General features: G+C 41.9%; 1 protein-coding gene and 1 long non-coding RNA gene across 4 annotated transcripts in view; one reads left to right on the top strand and one right to left on the bottom strand.

Moving 5' to 3' along the window:
• SESN1 (sestrin 1) overlaps positions 1-13,134 on the bottom strand; it is a 116,586-nt gene that overhangs the window by 15,672 nt on the left and 87,780 nt on the right. Inside the window, exon 2 of one of the 3 annotated variants that reach the window (XM_070073725.1) lies at positions 11,799-11,868. The exons of 1 other annotated variant lie outside the window; for it this stretch is intronic. In XM_070073725.1, the coding sequence (XP_069929826.1) occupies positions 11,799-11,825 (27 nt within the window). In that variant the 5' untranslated portion in view covers positions 11,826-11,868. Of the gene's footprint in view, positions 1-6,170; positions 6,394-11,798; positions 11,869-13,134 lie in introns of those variants that run through there. One more of the 3 variants, XM_051854451.2, reaches the window with a different exon arrangement.
• Positions 6,408-13,134, top strand: part of LOC138849623 (uncharacterized) — a 44,107-nt gene continuing 37,380 nt past the window's right edge. The window contains exon 1 of the long non-coding RNA XR_011388593.1: positions 6,408-6,573. This is a non-coding gene — a long non-coding RNA (uncharacterized lncRNA). The remainder of the gene's footprint in view (positions 6,574-13,134) is intronic.

The following is a 13,134-nucleotide window of genomic DNA, read 5'->3' as shown; positions in this document are numbered from 1 at the left end:
GATCTTGATCCATCTTCTGCAGCTTTTCCCAGGCCATTAGCAAGAAGCTGGATTGGAAGTGGAGCAGCCAGGATGGGATCTGGTGCCCATATGGGGTGCCAGCGTTGCAGGCAGCAGCTTTACCTGCTACGCCACAATGCTGCCCCCTCTTCCCCCCACCACACTTTTTAAACAAAATATATTGGACAAAACTCTAAGGCTAAAATCAACATTATCTGATCTGATTTCTTTAATCTTTGGAAAATATCTGATTTAAACAAAATGTTTCAAGGAATTGTTGCTCATTTTCAATTAAGACATTACACTTGGCACTTCACTATATGACAACGTGTCATTTCAAACAGGGCAGAACTGGATTATTCAACAAATAATCCTGGGACAACCCAAGGGAGGACTGGAGTCTCTGACACTTGAGACTCTCATTACAGTATTTACCCAAGTTTAGTTCTAGGTGAAGTAGAATTTACCCAGCTCACACCTGGATTACTAGAGTCAACTTCCAACTACACTGAAGAAGTTGTGAGATGCCTGAGTCATCCCAAAAAAGCAGAAGGGGAAATGCTGGGGGTGGGGAGAGAAAGATAGAACAGTAACAGGAAAGATTAGGAGAAGAAGAAGGGAAGAGAGATGCATTATCCAAAATCAATTCTTCCTCAAACAGAAAGGGTTAATCAAGACTAACAAAACAAGAAAGTTACTGTAGTTCTAAAATCAAATAAATGCATATTCTTATATTTGGGGGCTAGAGTCAAAAGAGATTCTCCCCTTTTCTCAGCAGACACACTGGGTCATAATGGGACAAAGGACATGGTATGACTTTTCTACCTTATCTCAGACCCAGCAGAAAACAAAGGACTAATCTGGGTGTTCCCAGAGAGCTCTGAGATTGCATCCAAATTCATCCTAGTCCATACACTGGCAGAAAGTAGAGCACTGACTCCATCCAGCCTCCCACTGCACACAAATTAACCTCTGGGAAAAGTAAACAGGTGACAATTACCTTTAGATTACCCAATGGGTCTGGTTCTCATTGAAATTTTTTATAAAGACTCCTTATCTTGGAAAAAGTATAGAAAAACAAAACGAAGCTAAAAAGCCAGGACAAAAATGGAATGGTGTATCAAGTATGGATGGATAAAAATTACAGAGCAATCTTAGTCAAAGGGTTGGGTCAAAATCAGGAACCTGATGTTAGTAAGTGCACAACTGCCAAGACAGCATGTAACCTCTAAATTGAAGGGTTCTCTGTAACATATGGGTGGTGATGATAAAGAGCAATAATGTCATCAATCCCAACTACCTTATGAAAGACAGAACATTTTACAGAAGCTGGTGTTGTGGCACAGTGGAGGAAGTCACTGCTTAGGATGCCCAGAGTGCTGGCTTGAATTCCTGCTACTCTGCTTCTAACCCAGCTCCCTGCTAATATGCCTGAGAAGCAGTGGATGGAGGCACAAATACTTCAGTCTCTGCCACCCATTTGGGATACCAGGATGAGGTTCCTGGCTTCCGCCTGACCTAGTTCCAGCTGTTGTGGTGATGAGGGGAGTGAACTAGAGGATGGAAGATCGCTCTCTCCATCACTCTGCCTTTAAAGTAAAATAATACATTTTTAACAGTTGACTAAGGGGCCAGCTCTGTGGCACAGAAGGTAAAGCTGCCACCTACAGCTCCAGCATCCCATATGAGTGCCAGTTTGAGTCCCAGCTGCTCCACTTCCAATCCAGCTTCCTGCTAAAGTGCCTGGGAAAGCAGCAGAAGATGGCCCAAATCTTTGGGCCCCTACACCCACATGGGAGACTTGGATGAAGCTCCTGGCTTCGGCCTGTCTCAGCCCTGGCTGTGGTGACCATATGGGAGTATATCAGTGGATAGATGATCTCTCTCCATCTCTGCCTTGTCTTCTAGGTTGCTTTTTTAAATAAATTATCTTCTTTAAAAAAGTTGACTAAAAAAAGAGTATCTTACAGATTATACACACATGCATGTGAGTGCTTTAGATCTAGTCTGATTTTTAGTTGTTTTTATGTCTCAGAGGTGGAGGGGCTGCTGCACCCTGCAGTGCCAGCCTCCCATATGGGCGCTGGGTCAAGACCCAGCTGCTCCACTTCTGATTCAGCTCTCTGCAATGCCCTGGGAAAGCAGTAGAAGATGGCCCAAATCCTTGGACCTCTATATCCGTATGGGAGAACTGGAGGAGCCTCTGGCTCCTGGCTTCGGATAGGCGCAGCTCCAGCTGTTGCGGCCATCTAAGGGGTGAACCAGCGGATGGAAGACCTCTCTCTCTTTGCCTCTCCTTCTCTCTATGTGTAACTTTGACTTTCAAATGAACAATAAAAATAAATCTTAAAAAAAAAAAAAAGTGGAAAGAGTGGGACACATGAGCTGGTGTTCCCTGACTGTGACACCCTAATACTGGTCAGTGATACCAAAGATCAAACTGCCAGTTAGCTTTTTGCTTATTACTTAGCTTACATAAATGGGAAAAAAGCAAACTAGGGCTAATAATAGTAACAACAGCAACAGTTAGCACAAAGTATTTACTATGAATTAGAGCACTGTTTTTAAAGTTCCATTATCTGTAAATAATGAGCACAAGATGTACCCATGATACTTAAGTCTAGAAAGACTATGAGGCATTCTATAATTTCCATGAAAAAAAGTCAGTTTTCTAGACTGATCTTTACATTAGTGTATGAGGCAGGTACTATTACTAATTCTATTCCATAGCACACAATGATCAAAGCACTGGAATCTGAACCCAAGTTTTCTAACTCTAAGTGAGTACTAGTGAGTGTAGGATGGGGATTGAATCCAGGAAGTCTAGTTCTAGTGCTGGAATCTTTAATTATTAGTCTCAAGTCCATTTAAGAGCTCTTGATAACATGGAGATCCCTTTAGACACAACTGTAGCTGTATGATTGTATTAAGTTTTTATTTATTTGAAAGGCAGAGTTAGAAGGAGAGAGAGTGAGGCAGACAGACACAGATGAAAAGATATTCTCCATTATCTGGTTCACTCCCCAAATGGTCACAATGGTGAGGCTGAAGCCAGGAGTCTGAAACTAGATTTGGGTCTCCCACATGGGGCCCAAGCACTTGAGCCATCTTCTGCTGCTTTCCCAGGTACATTAGCAAGGAGCTGGATGGGAAGTGGAGCAGTATGGATTCAAACTGGTGGGATGCAGCTTAACCTGCTGCACCACAACACCAGTCCCAATATTCTCAGTTTTTAAAAGTTTAAAAGTTACAGTTTTCTGCAAAACTCACTTTTGAAACTCTTCTTAGTTACATGACTAATTACAACTTTATTTCTGGCCAGTGCTGATAATAAAAGGCATGGCAGGTGCAGGTGTTGTGGTGCAGTGGGTTAAGCCAGTGCTTGGAACACCCAATCCCATATTAGGGTGCCTGGTCTGAGTCCCAGCTTTCTGCTAATGTGCACCCTGGTAGGCAGCAGGTGATGGCCCAAAAACTTGGGACCCTGCCATCTATGTGGGAGACCTGGATGGAGTTCCTGCCTGGCCTGGCCCTGGTTGTTGTGGGCATTTGGGGAGTGACCAAATGGATGGAAGAGTTCTTGTTCTTTCCCACTCTCTGTCCCCACCCTCATCCCCACTTTTTAAATAAATGCATCTTAAAAGGCAATGCAGATATTCAACATGGTGACTATAGCCACACAAAATGCATTTCTTAAATTCCTATTTAGGTTACTTCAATTATTCTTTCATCTGTAGCTGTAAGGAACTGAATTACAGACTCTGAACAAATATTGGCCAATCTGGACTCTAGGAGGCAGAGCTGCCAACAGCAAATGGCTTTGGTGGAAAGCAGATGTAGATGCTAATCACAGCACAGACCTCACAGGCTCTCTGAAGGTGTGGCTGGAAAAACTATCCTGAGAACCAAAAGTCCTGTCCCCTCAACAACCCTCACAGCCATCTCAGAGAGCCAGCAACAGCCTCCACATCACAGTGTCGCTTCAAATCTCTGATCTCCTGTCTGTTTCCTCATCAGGGTCTAATCGTAACACATTGACTTTCAGAGCATGAAAACTCTCAGTGGGTGCTGACAGCACCACAGAAGAACTATGTATGTTTTGTATCTCTGCGTGAATCAGTGCTTGTGTACTGAAAGTACTGTTCTAATCAGATGTTTCAAGTTTGTTTATGGATCTGCAATATCCTTAAGAGAAAGGATGAATGACTTGCCACAAATGCAAAATTAAATCATTTGTTTGAGTTACGCTATCTACCCACCTGCAAAATTAGCTGGAAAGTAAAAATAAGCAAACCATTTGAATCATTTTATTTTTCTCACAGCACTTATCGGTACATCTTGCACAAAACATGTCTAGATGCTTCAGCATATTACTGATAATCACAATAATATATATATTTCTAAATCAAAAAAGCAGTATGTGTTTTTGGAATACATTTCAACAAAGTAAAGATACATTGTGTAAAAGGTGCAAATTCCCTTCCCTGGGAGAATCATTCCCATAGCCTTTTGACATGTAACCATTTTAAGTAGAAATCATTTTAAGTAGAAATGAAGAGATCTAGAAGCATTACAAAGAAATATCCTCACCATAACAAAATATACTAGCACTTCTCTAAAATTGTCATAAACACTACTACTAGAGAATTTAGATATACAGAACATCCAGGTGCCTCCCCCCCCCCCCAGGTTGGTCTTCCTGTGAACTATATTTTAGAAAAAATAAAATCCACAGATTTCAAAGGACTGCATTTGTAAGGCTGACATAGGCCTATGAGCGCTCCACATCCTGCTCAGGAATTCCATTCCTGGAAAGAGTTTGATTTAAAAGCATTATGGAAGCTTGCTCTTTGAAAGAATTGTGTTAATTCTTTTGTAAATGAATGGTTTTCCTGTAAAGCACTACTTCCTAATTTATCTTTGTGCATGTTGGGTGTATTAAAAATGAAATACAACTATATACAAAGTTTCCTGGTTTCCTGAACACAATCCCCTAGGCACTGGAATGCGCATGCAAGCTAACATGTCTCTCTTTATATTCCAGTTTACACGGCTATATTTAGCAATTCTAGATCTGGGCAAGAACCAGGATTCTGCACATCAACATCACCAGAAATAACACATCTATTCAGGCACCACGGTTGGGGCGCATTTCTACTCAAAATGAGAAAAGATCTGTTATGGTCTGCACACAGAAACCATACATGCTAATTCAACACTTTCCCACTGTTTTCTCTCTTAGGTAATAAGTGTTCTCAAAACAACCTTACACAAAATGTATAAAGGCTGTTCTATTATCTGTAAACGACGAGCATGTCATGTATCCACGAAGGTTCAAATCTAGAAAACATATTTGGTGTCCTATTATCTTCATGGGGTCCATTTAAGTTTGTATAAACATACTGATAAGAGACTACAGTTACCAACCAACCAAAATAACTATGGAACCAGAGTCATTTCAGTAGGCAAAGCTGCATAGAAATTAATTCATCTTCAGATTTCTTGAACCAAGGCAATACGAAACGGCATTCTGATTTCCATTCAAATTTTAATTGTGATTTTTCTACTTTCTCCCTTGTCATCTTCGGAATCAAAACGTTTCAAAGGTTCAAAGGCTGTATGAGCGATTCCCAAATGGTGTCCTGTTTGCGACCACTCAGGAAAACACAAAATGTGACAACTCAACAACTCTGAGGGCCGATTCGGACACAAAAGGGGCGGTTTAATCAACAGGGTAAACGCCGTGCACAATGTCACGGAGCTCGCCCAAGGCGTTTATTCCAGGCAACATCGTCTCGTAACGGACTCAGAGGGATTTCCCCCTGGTCTGAAGCAGGCAGCGAGGGCCCAGGCGGAATCCACAGGCTGCCCTGCGCCGCCGCAGCACGTCGCGGGCCCGGGCTTGCGGAGACTTGCACGGGGGACGACGTTTGCCTCTTCGGAGGCTTCCACTGGCAGGACTGAGGCGGCTGTGCCCGGGGCCGGCTCCGGTGGGGACGGTCCTCCTACCACCGCCAGCTGCCCCTGCCCCTTCCCCTCTCCCGGCGCCCGTCTCCTCTGGGGGCGTTTTCCGTGCGACCGCGGGGGAGCGACGCGATTCCGTGCAGCCCCAGGCACCTCGGCCGGGCGCCCGCCCACTCACCCAGCCCACCAGCCCCTCGCCCGGGTACCTCGTTCTGGCCGCGGCCCCCGCCGCACTGTTTGCAGCTCAGCAGCTCCGAGACGGCCAGCGAGGCCGTGTACGCCTCGTTCGCGGCGGTGGCCAAGCGCATATCGGCGCACGGACGTCTGCGGGCGCGCGGGGAAGGCGAGCGCGGGGCGTCGGGCCGCGACTCCGGGCTGCAGCGCCTCAGTCGGCGCGGACGGCGAGGGGGCGGGGCGGCACCGACAAACAAGCCGCGCGGTCCCGCCCCGCGCCCGTCACTCCGCCACCCTGGCGGCCATGCCCGCCAATGGGGGCTCGCGGCGCCGCGGAGCCCCTCCCCCCAGGCGCGGGAGGCGGCGGGTGGTCTGACGCCGCCGAGCGAAAAACAACCTGGAGGGCCCTGCTCCTGGCCATGAGCTAATTTTCAGGTTGGCAACAGGCTTGGTGGGTCGGGAGGGGGAGACTGCACCGAGGCTGGCAGGTGCAGTGCGCCATCGGGTTCACCTGGAGCCAAATAACAACTAGCTTCTGGACTGACCCTGGCAGCACAGGACAACCCTGTCCCCTCTAACTGTCATCAACGATTGTTGCTTTCCTACTTCCTTCCCAGCAATGCCCAGACTACGCTGGATGGGCCCGTCGCCTATATTCAATGTAAAGTTTATTTTTGGTAGGCTATTTCGAAACTATAAATATCACTCTCCTACATGGTTTGCCTGAGATCTCTTGAGTTGGCTTTTCTCGCCCTAAGTTTATTCGAAGGCTTTACAGTTTCTCATGTTCCTTCATGAATGCCCTAGGTTAAAAAGAAAGCATTTCTCTCTCTGAAATCTGATGAGGACCTTGGAAAAATCTAGATTATAAAACAGCTCACATAATTGACAGTGTTGGATCCATTTCTCTCAGGTTCTGTGTCAACACTATTTAAGTACCTCTACTGACTTTTTTTTTTTTTTAATAAACCCTGAATTACATCTCTTTTTTGCAGGTTTGCCCTTGTGTTTTCCAAAGCTTACATGCTGAGTCAGAACAAAAGGGTTGGAACTTTCTGAGAGAGGGAAACAAATGAAGTTTAAAGCAATAAAAACTGACAGACACTGAACCAGGACTTGAAAATAAGTTTCAGTCTTAGGAGCAAGATGTTACAATGTCTCAGAGAAGACTAAGTTACTCTTTTAGCTCTTGAATGGTCATATTTGTAACTCAGCAAGTTAAAAATGGTTACTTGTTATGTATCTCGTCAAGATGTTACCTGTTCTTATAAACTGCTTTTTTTAAACAGCTAAAGCACCCCAGTTTTTATTGGTTAAGAGAAGCAATTTGGGGTTAATGTTAACATAGAAGAAAAGGCTATAAAATAAACAGTCTAATCAAATGCCCACTCAGCCATAAACAAATACAGAAACAAACAAAACCCAGTTAATCATCCAATTTGTAGCCATATGACATTACCCTCCAAGATAAACTGGTTGTAAATTAATAACTTGCAAACATAAATGCACTGGCTATATGGGACTGTCAGCTATAAAATACTAGATAGAAAAAGAGGGAAGTACAGGAAAAATGATGACTCTGGTTCAGAAGAATTGAGCTGTGATTTCATTTTCCAAGGGAATAGAATAGTTCTAATTGTCTAGTAGGGCATAACCTTGTTTGTGACATTAAAGTCATGACATGTGTAAAATGGAGAATGCTTACCTTTCTAGTTCCTAATGAGAAGCAGTGGGGACAGAGGCCTTCCACTGACCCAAAGGTGGCTTAAAATGATGTAATACAAGTTAAAACTGCTAACTGCATACATAGGGACATGTTTAACACTTAGAGCTTGATAAATATTGATGGAACATTTCAGATATACTGAACTTGTAGAAGCAGCTCCAATTAGGATTTTCCCTTTCCCAGAAGTTTCAATCTATTATTTGCTTTAAGGCTGCCTTACATGAAAAGAAACTTGATTTTAACATATTCTAATTCAGTGGTTTACTAAGAACCTTCAAGCCATTAAATGTCAAGATTCCTTTATGGCTCTATAAAGACTGACCTAAATACTTCAAAGAGTACTAATTTCTGCTCTTGCATTCAGCAGTATGTGAACTAGTCACTCTATTCTCCAACATAAAAAGGTTGCTTCCAAATACATCTATAGTAACCAAGAGTTCCAACAAATGTATTAATTGGCCTGTAAATACTACTGTGTGGATTTCACTTCTGGAAATGTTTTCTTCCAAGTTCAATTAAACATTTTGTATTTTCCAAGGATTTTACTTCTGGAGTAGTCACAGGTCCTACTCTTATCAACAACCAGTACTGGGCACATCCAGGCACACTGCTGACATGGCAAACACAGCAGTGACTGGAAAGGATATGCTTTAGACACAGATCACAGGTTTGCAGAATAGACCAGCAGCTATTTGACAGAGCCTGCTTTTTCAACATTTTCTTTAAGGAATGATTCTAACACCTTATCCAAGAAGTCACAGTAATTTGGAAACATTTCCTTGACTATGAAAATGTTTTGGACCACATATCAGATCAAAGTGAGGTTTACTATGCCTGCATCTGTTCTTCCCAGGAATACTCTCCGCCTTATTTTCTTCAGTAACAAGTGGTGCATGTATTTAAAAAGCAGAGTGCTACAAAATGACTTGTTCTTACCAGAGAATTATGAAATATTAGGGGAGTCCTGAGTTGCAGTGGTGGTTCAAGCTAGGCTTCTTGGAGGAAGAGACGTGAGCTGGAGCTTACAGGATTAGTAGTAGTATTGAGGTCTTGGTAAGAGAATCAGAGGAAGGCTTGGGAAAGTAGAGATAGTGATCTAAGCAATGGATCTGGCATGTGCAAAGGCCCAGAGACAGGAGAAAGAGTGTGGTTCTTTAGGAAGGCTAAATAAAGGGAGTTCATTGGGTCTGAAGCAGAGTCATGGAAGGAGTTGAGGTAAAAGCTAAGCAGTAACAACCTGAAACATGTTGGAGCTTCATTAAGGAATATGACTTTAATTCTTAAGGGTGGTGGGAATTGCTGAAGCTCAGTTTTAACCAGTAGGGTGGTACCACATTTGCATTTCAGCTAAGGTTTAGAAAAATTAGTGGGAAGGGGCAAAACTGGAGGTGGGGAGACTTTTTGGAGGCAATCTCATCCAGGCAAGAGGGTGGTCTGAAGAACAATGGGAACCGAGTCAGGTATGGGATGATGGTACATTCTGGCATTATAGCAAGCACTCTGTTCCTTGAGGGAGGCAAGCATGCCTTCCCTTAAACTTGTTTTTGAAATTGAGGAGACAGATTTCAAGCTATCTGCTCTCCTGGCTAAGTGGCTTCCCTGAACCCATTTGGTCTCTAAAACAGATGATCAGTTTGTGAAAAGGAATAGATATATTTTGGTAGAAAGAATACTAATCAGGCTAAATAGCATAATCATGCTCTTATGGACTACATGTGAAACCTTTAAGTTTCTCATAAGGAGTTACATGAAAGTGCTAAAGATTCGCACATCTATTCATTGAAATCAGAATGATATTTAATAATTGTTCTAAAAACACACAGCAATGGTTTCAGCTATTAAGCCCCAAAACTCCTTGATTAAGAAGGAATGAGGGACCGACGCTGTGGCATAGTGGGTTAAAGTTCCAGTTTGCAGCACCGGCATCCCATGTGGGCACCGGTTCAAGTCCTGGCTGCTCCACTTCCAATCCAGCTCTCTGCTAATGTGCCTGGGAAAGCAGTAGAAGATGACTCAAGTCCTTGGGCCCCTGCACCCATGTAGGAGACCTGGAAGAAGCTTCTGGCTTCGGATCAGCTCAGCTCTGGCCATTGCGGTCATTTGGGGAGTGAACTGGTGGATAGAAGACCTCTCTCTCTCTTTCTCTGGCTCAGCCTCTCTCTGTAACTCTTTCAAATAAATAAATCTTAGAGAGGAAAAAAAAAAAAAAGGAAAAGAAAAAAAAAAAAGAATGGGAATGGGATTTGTTAGGTTTCTGTGGCTTAGCCATTTTCTTTGAAAAAAAAAAAAAACCCTCTTGTTACCTAAAACATTTCATTTAGAAATACATACGGGCTTACAAGCTTACTTCTGCTTACTAATTTTGTCAAGATTTTCCCCCCCAGTTCATATCTTCCTGTTTTTATATATACAGTTTGTCTGCGAAGCACTTTTTTTTTCCTTTTCAACATCATGTTTTGGGTACATTAAGATCCTTTTAGCACTGAGCTTTATATTCTCTTATTTACTCTCTACTTTTTCCACTTCTTCAATTTAATTTTTAGAAGTCTATTACTTTAAAGAAGCAAAAATGTTGACACACCTTTGGTCTCATCCTCTCCTTTGAGATTTCTTCCTTTAGAAATGCAGTGTTTAAATCTCTACATGCAACTTAGAAATATGGACCACCATGCATATTTATAAATAAGCAGTCTTCCAAAAAGTCTGGTTTTAAATTAGAATATTACTTTCACTTTAAAAAACCGGTGTACTAAACAAACAGTGATCAGGTTTTTCCAGGCTGATTATATTAAGACCAGTAATGCATCAACTCCTGCCTATCAGACACTAAGCACATTACATGCATAAAGCAGATCTAATTGTTTTCATTTTACAAATTGATGATACAGAAACATATAAGGCATGGGTAGCTTGTTCAAGGTTATGAAATTAAATGCAGCTTAGGATTAGAATCTAGGTTTGTCTGAACCCAAAGCAGCAGTCATTACTCCAGGCTGGTTCCTTTAATGAACATATTTCTTAAAATTTTTTGATAACTCTGTATTAGCCTAAGTTCTTGATTATGGGGGCATGAAAAGAGGGCAGTAAGAAAGTAAAATTTATCTCCTCTGTTTATTCTCAAGGTGAGATCTGATTCTTAAAAAGAAGGAAGAAATCTCAGAATAGGTGATCCTTGGTCTTTGAGAGCATCTCACCTCCATTTCTCTATCTCTGTCACTCCTCCCAGGGTCTTTCCATGCCCTTGGTGATCCCGGCTTTTCATAGCTTCCTCATTATCTTACCAGAGTCCACTGGATCTTCTAAGTGTTCCTAGCATTACCTCATACTTCTTAGAATAGGTGGTAGGCTTTAGGAAGAAAGCAGGTTTCTTAAACTGAATCACAATATTTATCATAAGGGACTGGTATCTCATATTTATTTATTTAGTTTGTCTTAACAGAATGTAGGTCACATAAAATCAGAATGTTTGCTTCTTTGTTCAATGCTGTATTTCCAATGCCCAGTGCCTAGCACAAAGTAGGCCCTCAAAAAGTTTTATGTTGAATGGAAGAACTGTGAAGAGATATTTCCATTAAAAAACAAATAACAAAATCCTTGAATCAATTGAAAGCATAATAATAAATTTCAAGTTCAATATTGTTTTTGAAGATACAGGCAATTAGGACAAATGTTTTTAAGAGACTGGAGGGCCACTAGATGTGCAGGCAGGCTTTGTGTGGGAATCAGCTTGTTCTGGGGTCAGATCTGCTCAACAACTTCTGCTTTTCAGAGTCTCTACCCTGCTTCTCTGTGGGAACCCACAGCCACTCCCAGGCTTGATGTTTCTGTGCCTACACCACCAGGACAGTAGCTGCATGGGTTCTGGCAGTGGCATGGATGGATCACTTGGTAAGTAGGCAGGTGTGCACAAGTCAGACACTGCCTGTATACATACCATTGTTTGACAAGCTCCATGGAACATTTTGTAATCAGATTGGCTTTAAATATCCTCAGAGCCATCTAAGCTGAAATGAGAGGAGAGAATGGCTGTCAAGATATCAAAACTAAGTGGGAGAATCCATTTAGAAGTATTGTTAACTTTTTGAAGGCTAATTATTTTTCAGCATCACTGATTTTTTAAAATTTATTTACTTATTTGACAGAGTATTCTCATCTGCTGATTTACTTCCCAGATGCCTGCAATAGTCAGAGCTGGACAGGCTAAAGTCAAAACTGGGGGCAGGGGGAACCACAAGCAGGGTCCAGGCAGAGGCCCAATTACTTGAGCCATCACTACTGCTTCCAAGGGTCTGCATTAGCAGGAAACTGGAATCAGGGAGCCAGAGCTGAGACTTGAATCCAGGAACGCCAGTGTAGGATTTGGACATTTTAACTGCTAGGCTAAATGCCTGCCCCAGGATCAATATTGAGTTAAAAAAAAAAAAAAAAAAGAAATGGATTTAGTATGGTATATTATGAGCTTCAGAAAGAAGGTGAGTGTGGAGGGACTCTATACCACATGTTCTTAGGAGCTACTAAAGGTTTTAAACTAAGAGAAGGGAATACTGAAAAAAATTCAAGAAGAGAAAACTGAATATATATATACTATATATTATAATATATGCAAGTAAAAATATAGTTATTCAACTATTGAATATACTATAGTATAAAATTTTGAAAATATTTTGAGGGGCTACATTTCATTTGTACCTAAAAAATGTGACCATATATGAAATATTTTTTAAATTTTCATACTGCTTCTGGTTGTGGGCAGAAGCATGTAACCTATGATTTCAGATACAAGGAGTTACACAGGCAGAATATAAAGAATTACCTTTTCAGAGTAGATTAAAACCAACCCCAATTATCTTTAACTTATCCACAGTCTTGATGGAAGTGAACTCTCAAGTTCTATTTCCTCTATAAAACTGATTTTACCCCTGGTTAAAATGTTTGGGCTAAATGCATACTAATAAGTCATTAGCATAATCAGGTCAGAATTTTAAATGCTTTACTCTGCCTCTCAAAAAATTTTTTTTTAAAAAAATTCTAAAGGCTTTATTCATACTAAAGATAATTCTGACTCAAAGAACAAAATAGTAATGACAATCTTCCAGGATTCATACATCAAGTTCCCTGTGGCTTGTGCCAGCATCCCAGTGCTCCCTCTGGAGGCCGCGGCCAGGTGGTGAGCAGAGCTCTCAGCATGTGCTCTCCTTGCGGGGCTCCAACAACGCCCACTCAGCTCTTTGGTCATAATCTTCTAATTGCAGGTTCTTTAATCCTTTAAA

The sequence above is a fragment of the Oryctolagus cuniculus genome, chromosome 5 (assembly GCF_964237555.1).
Source record: "Oryctolagus cuniculus chromosome 5, mOryCun1.1, whole genome shotgun sequence".
NCBI classification, from domain to species: domain Eukaryota; kingdom Metazoa; phylum Chordata; class Mammalia; order Lagomorpha; family Leporidae; genus Oryctolagus; species Oryctolagus cuniculus.
The sequence above is the reverse complement of the archived record's forward strand: the minus strand, read 5'-3'. Positions and strand labels throughout refer to the sequence as shown.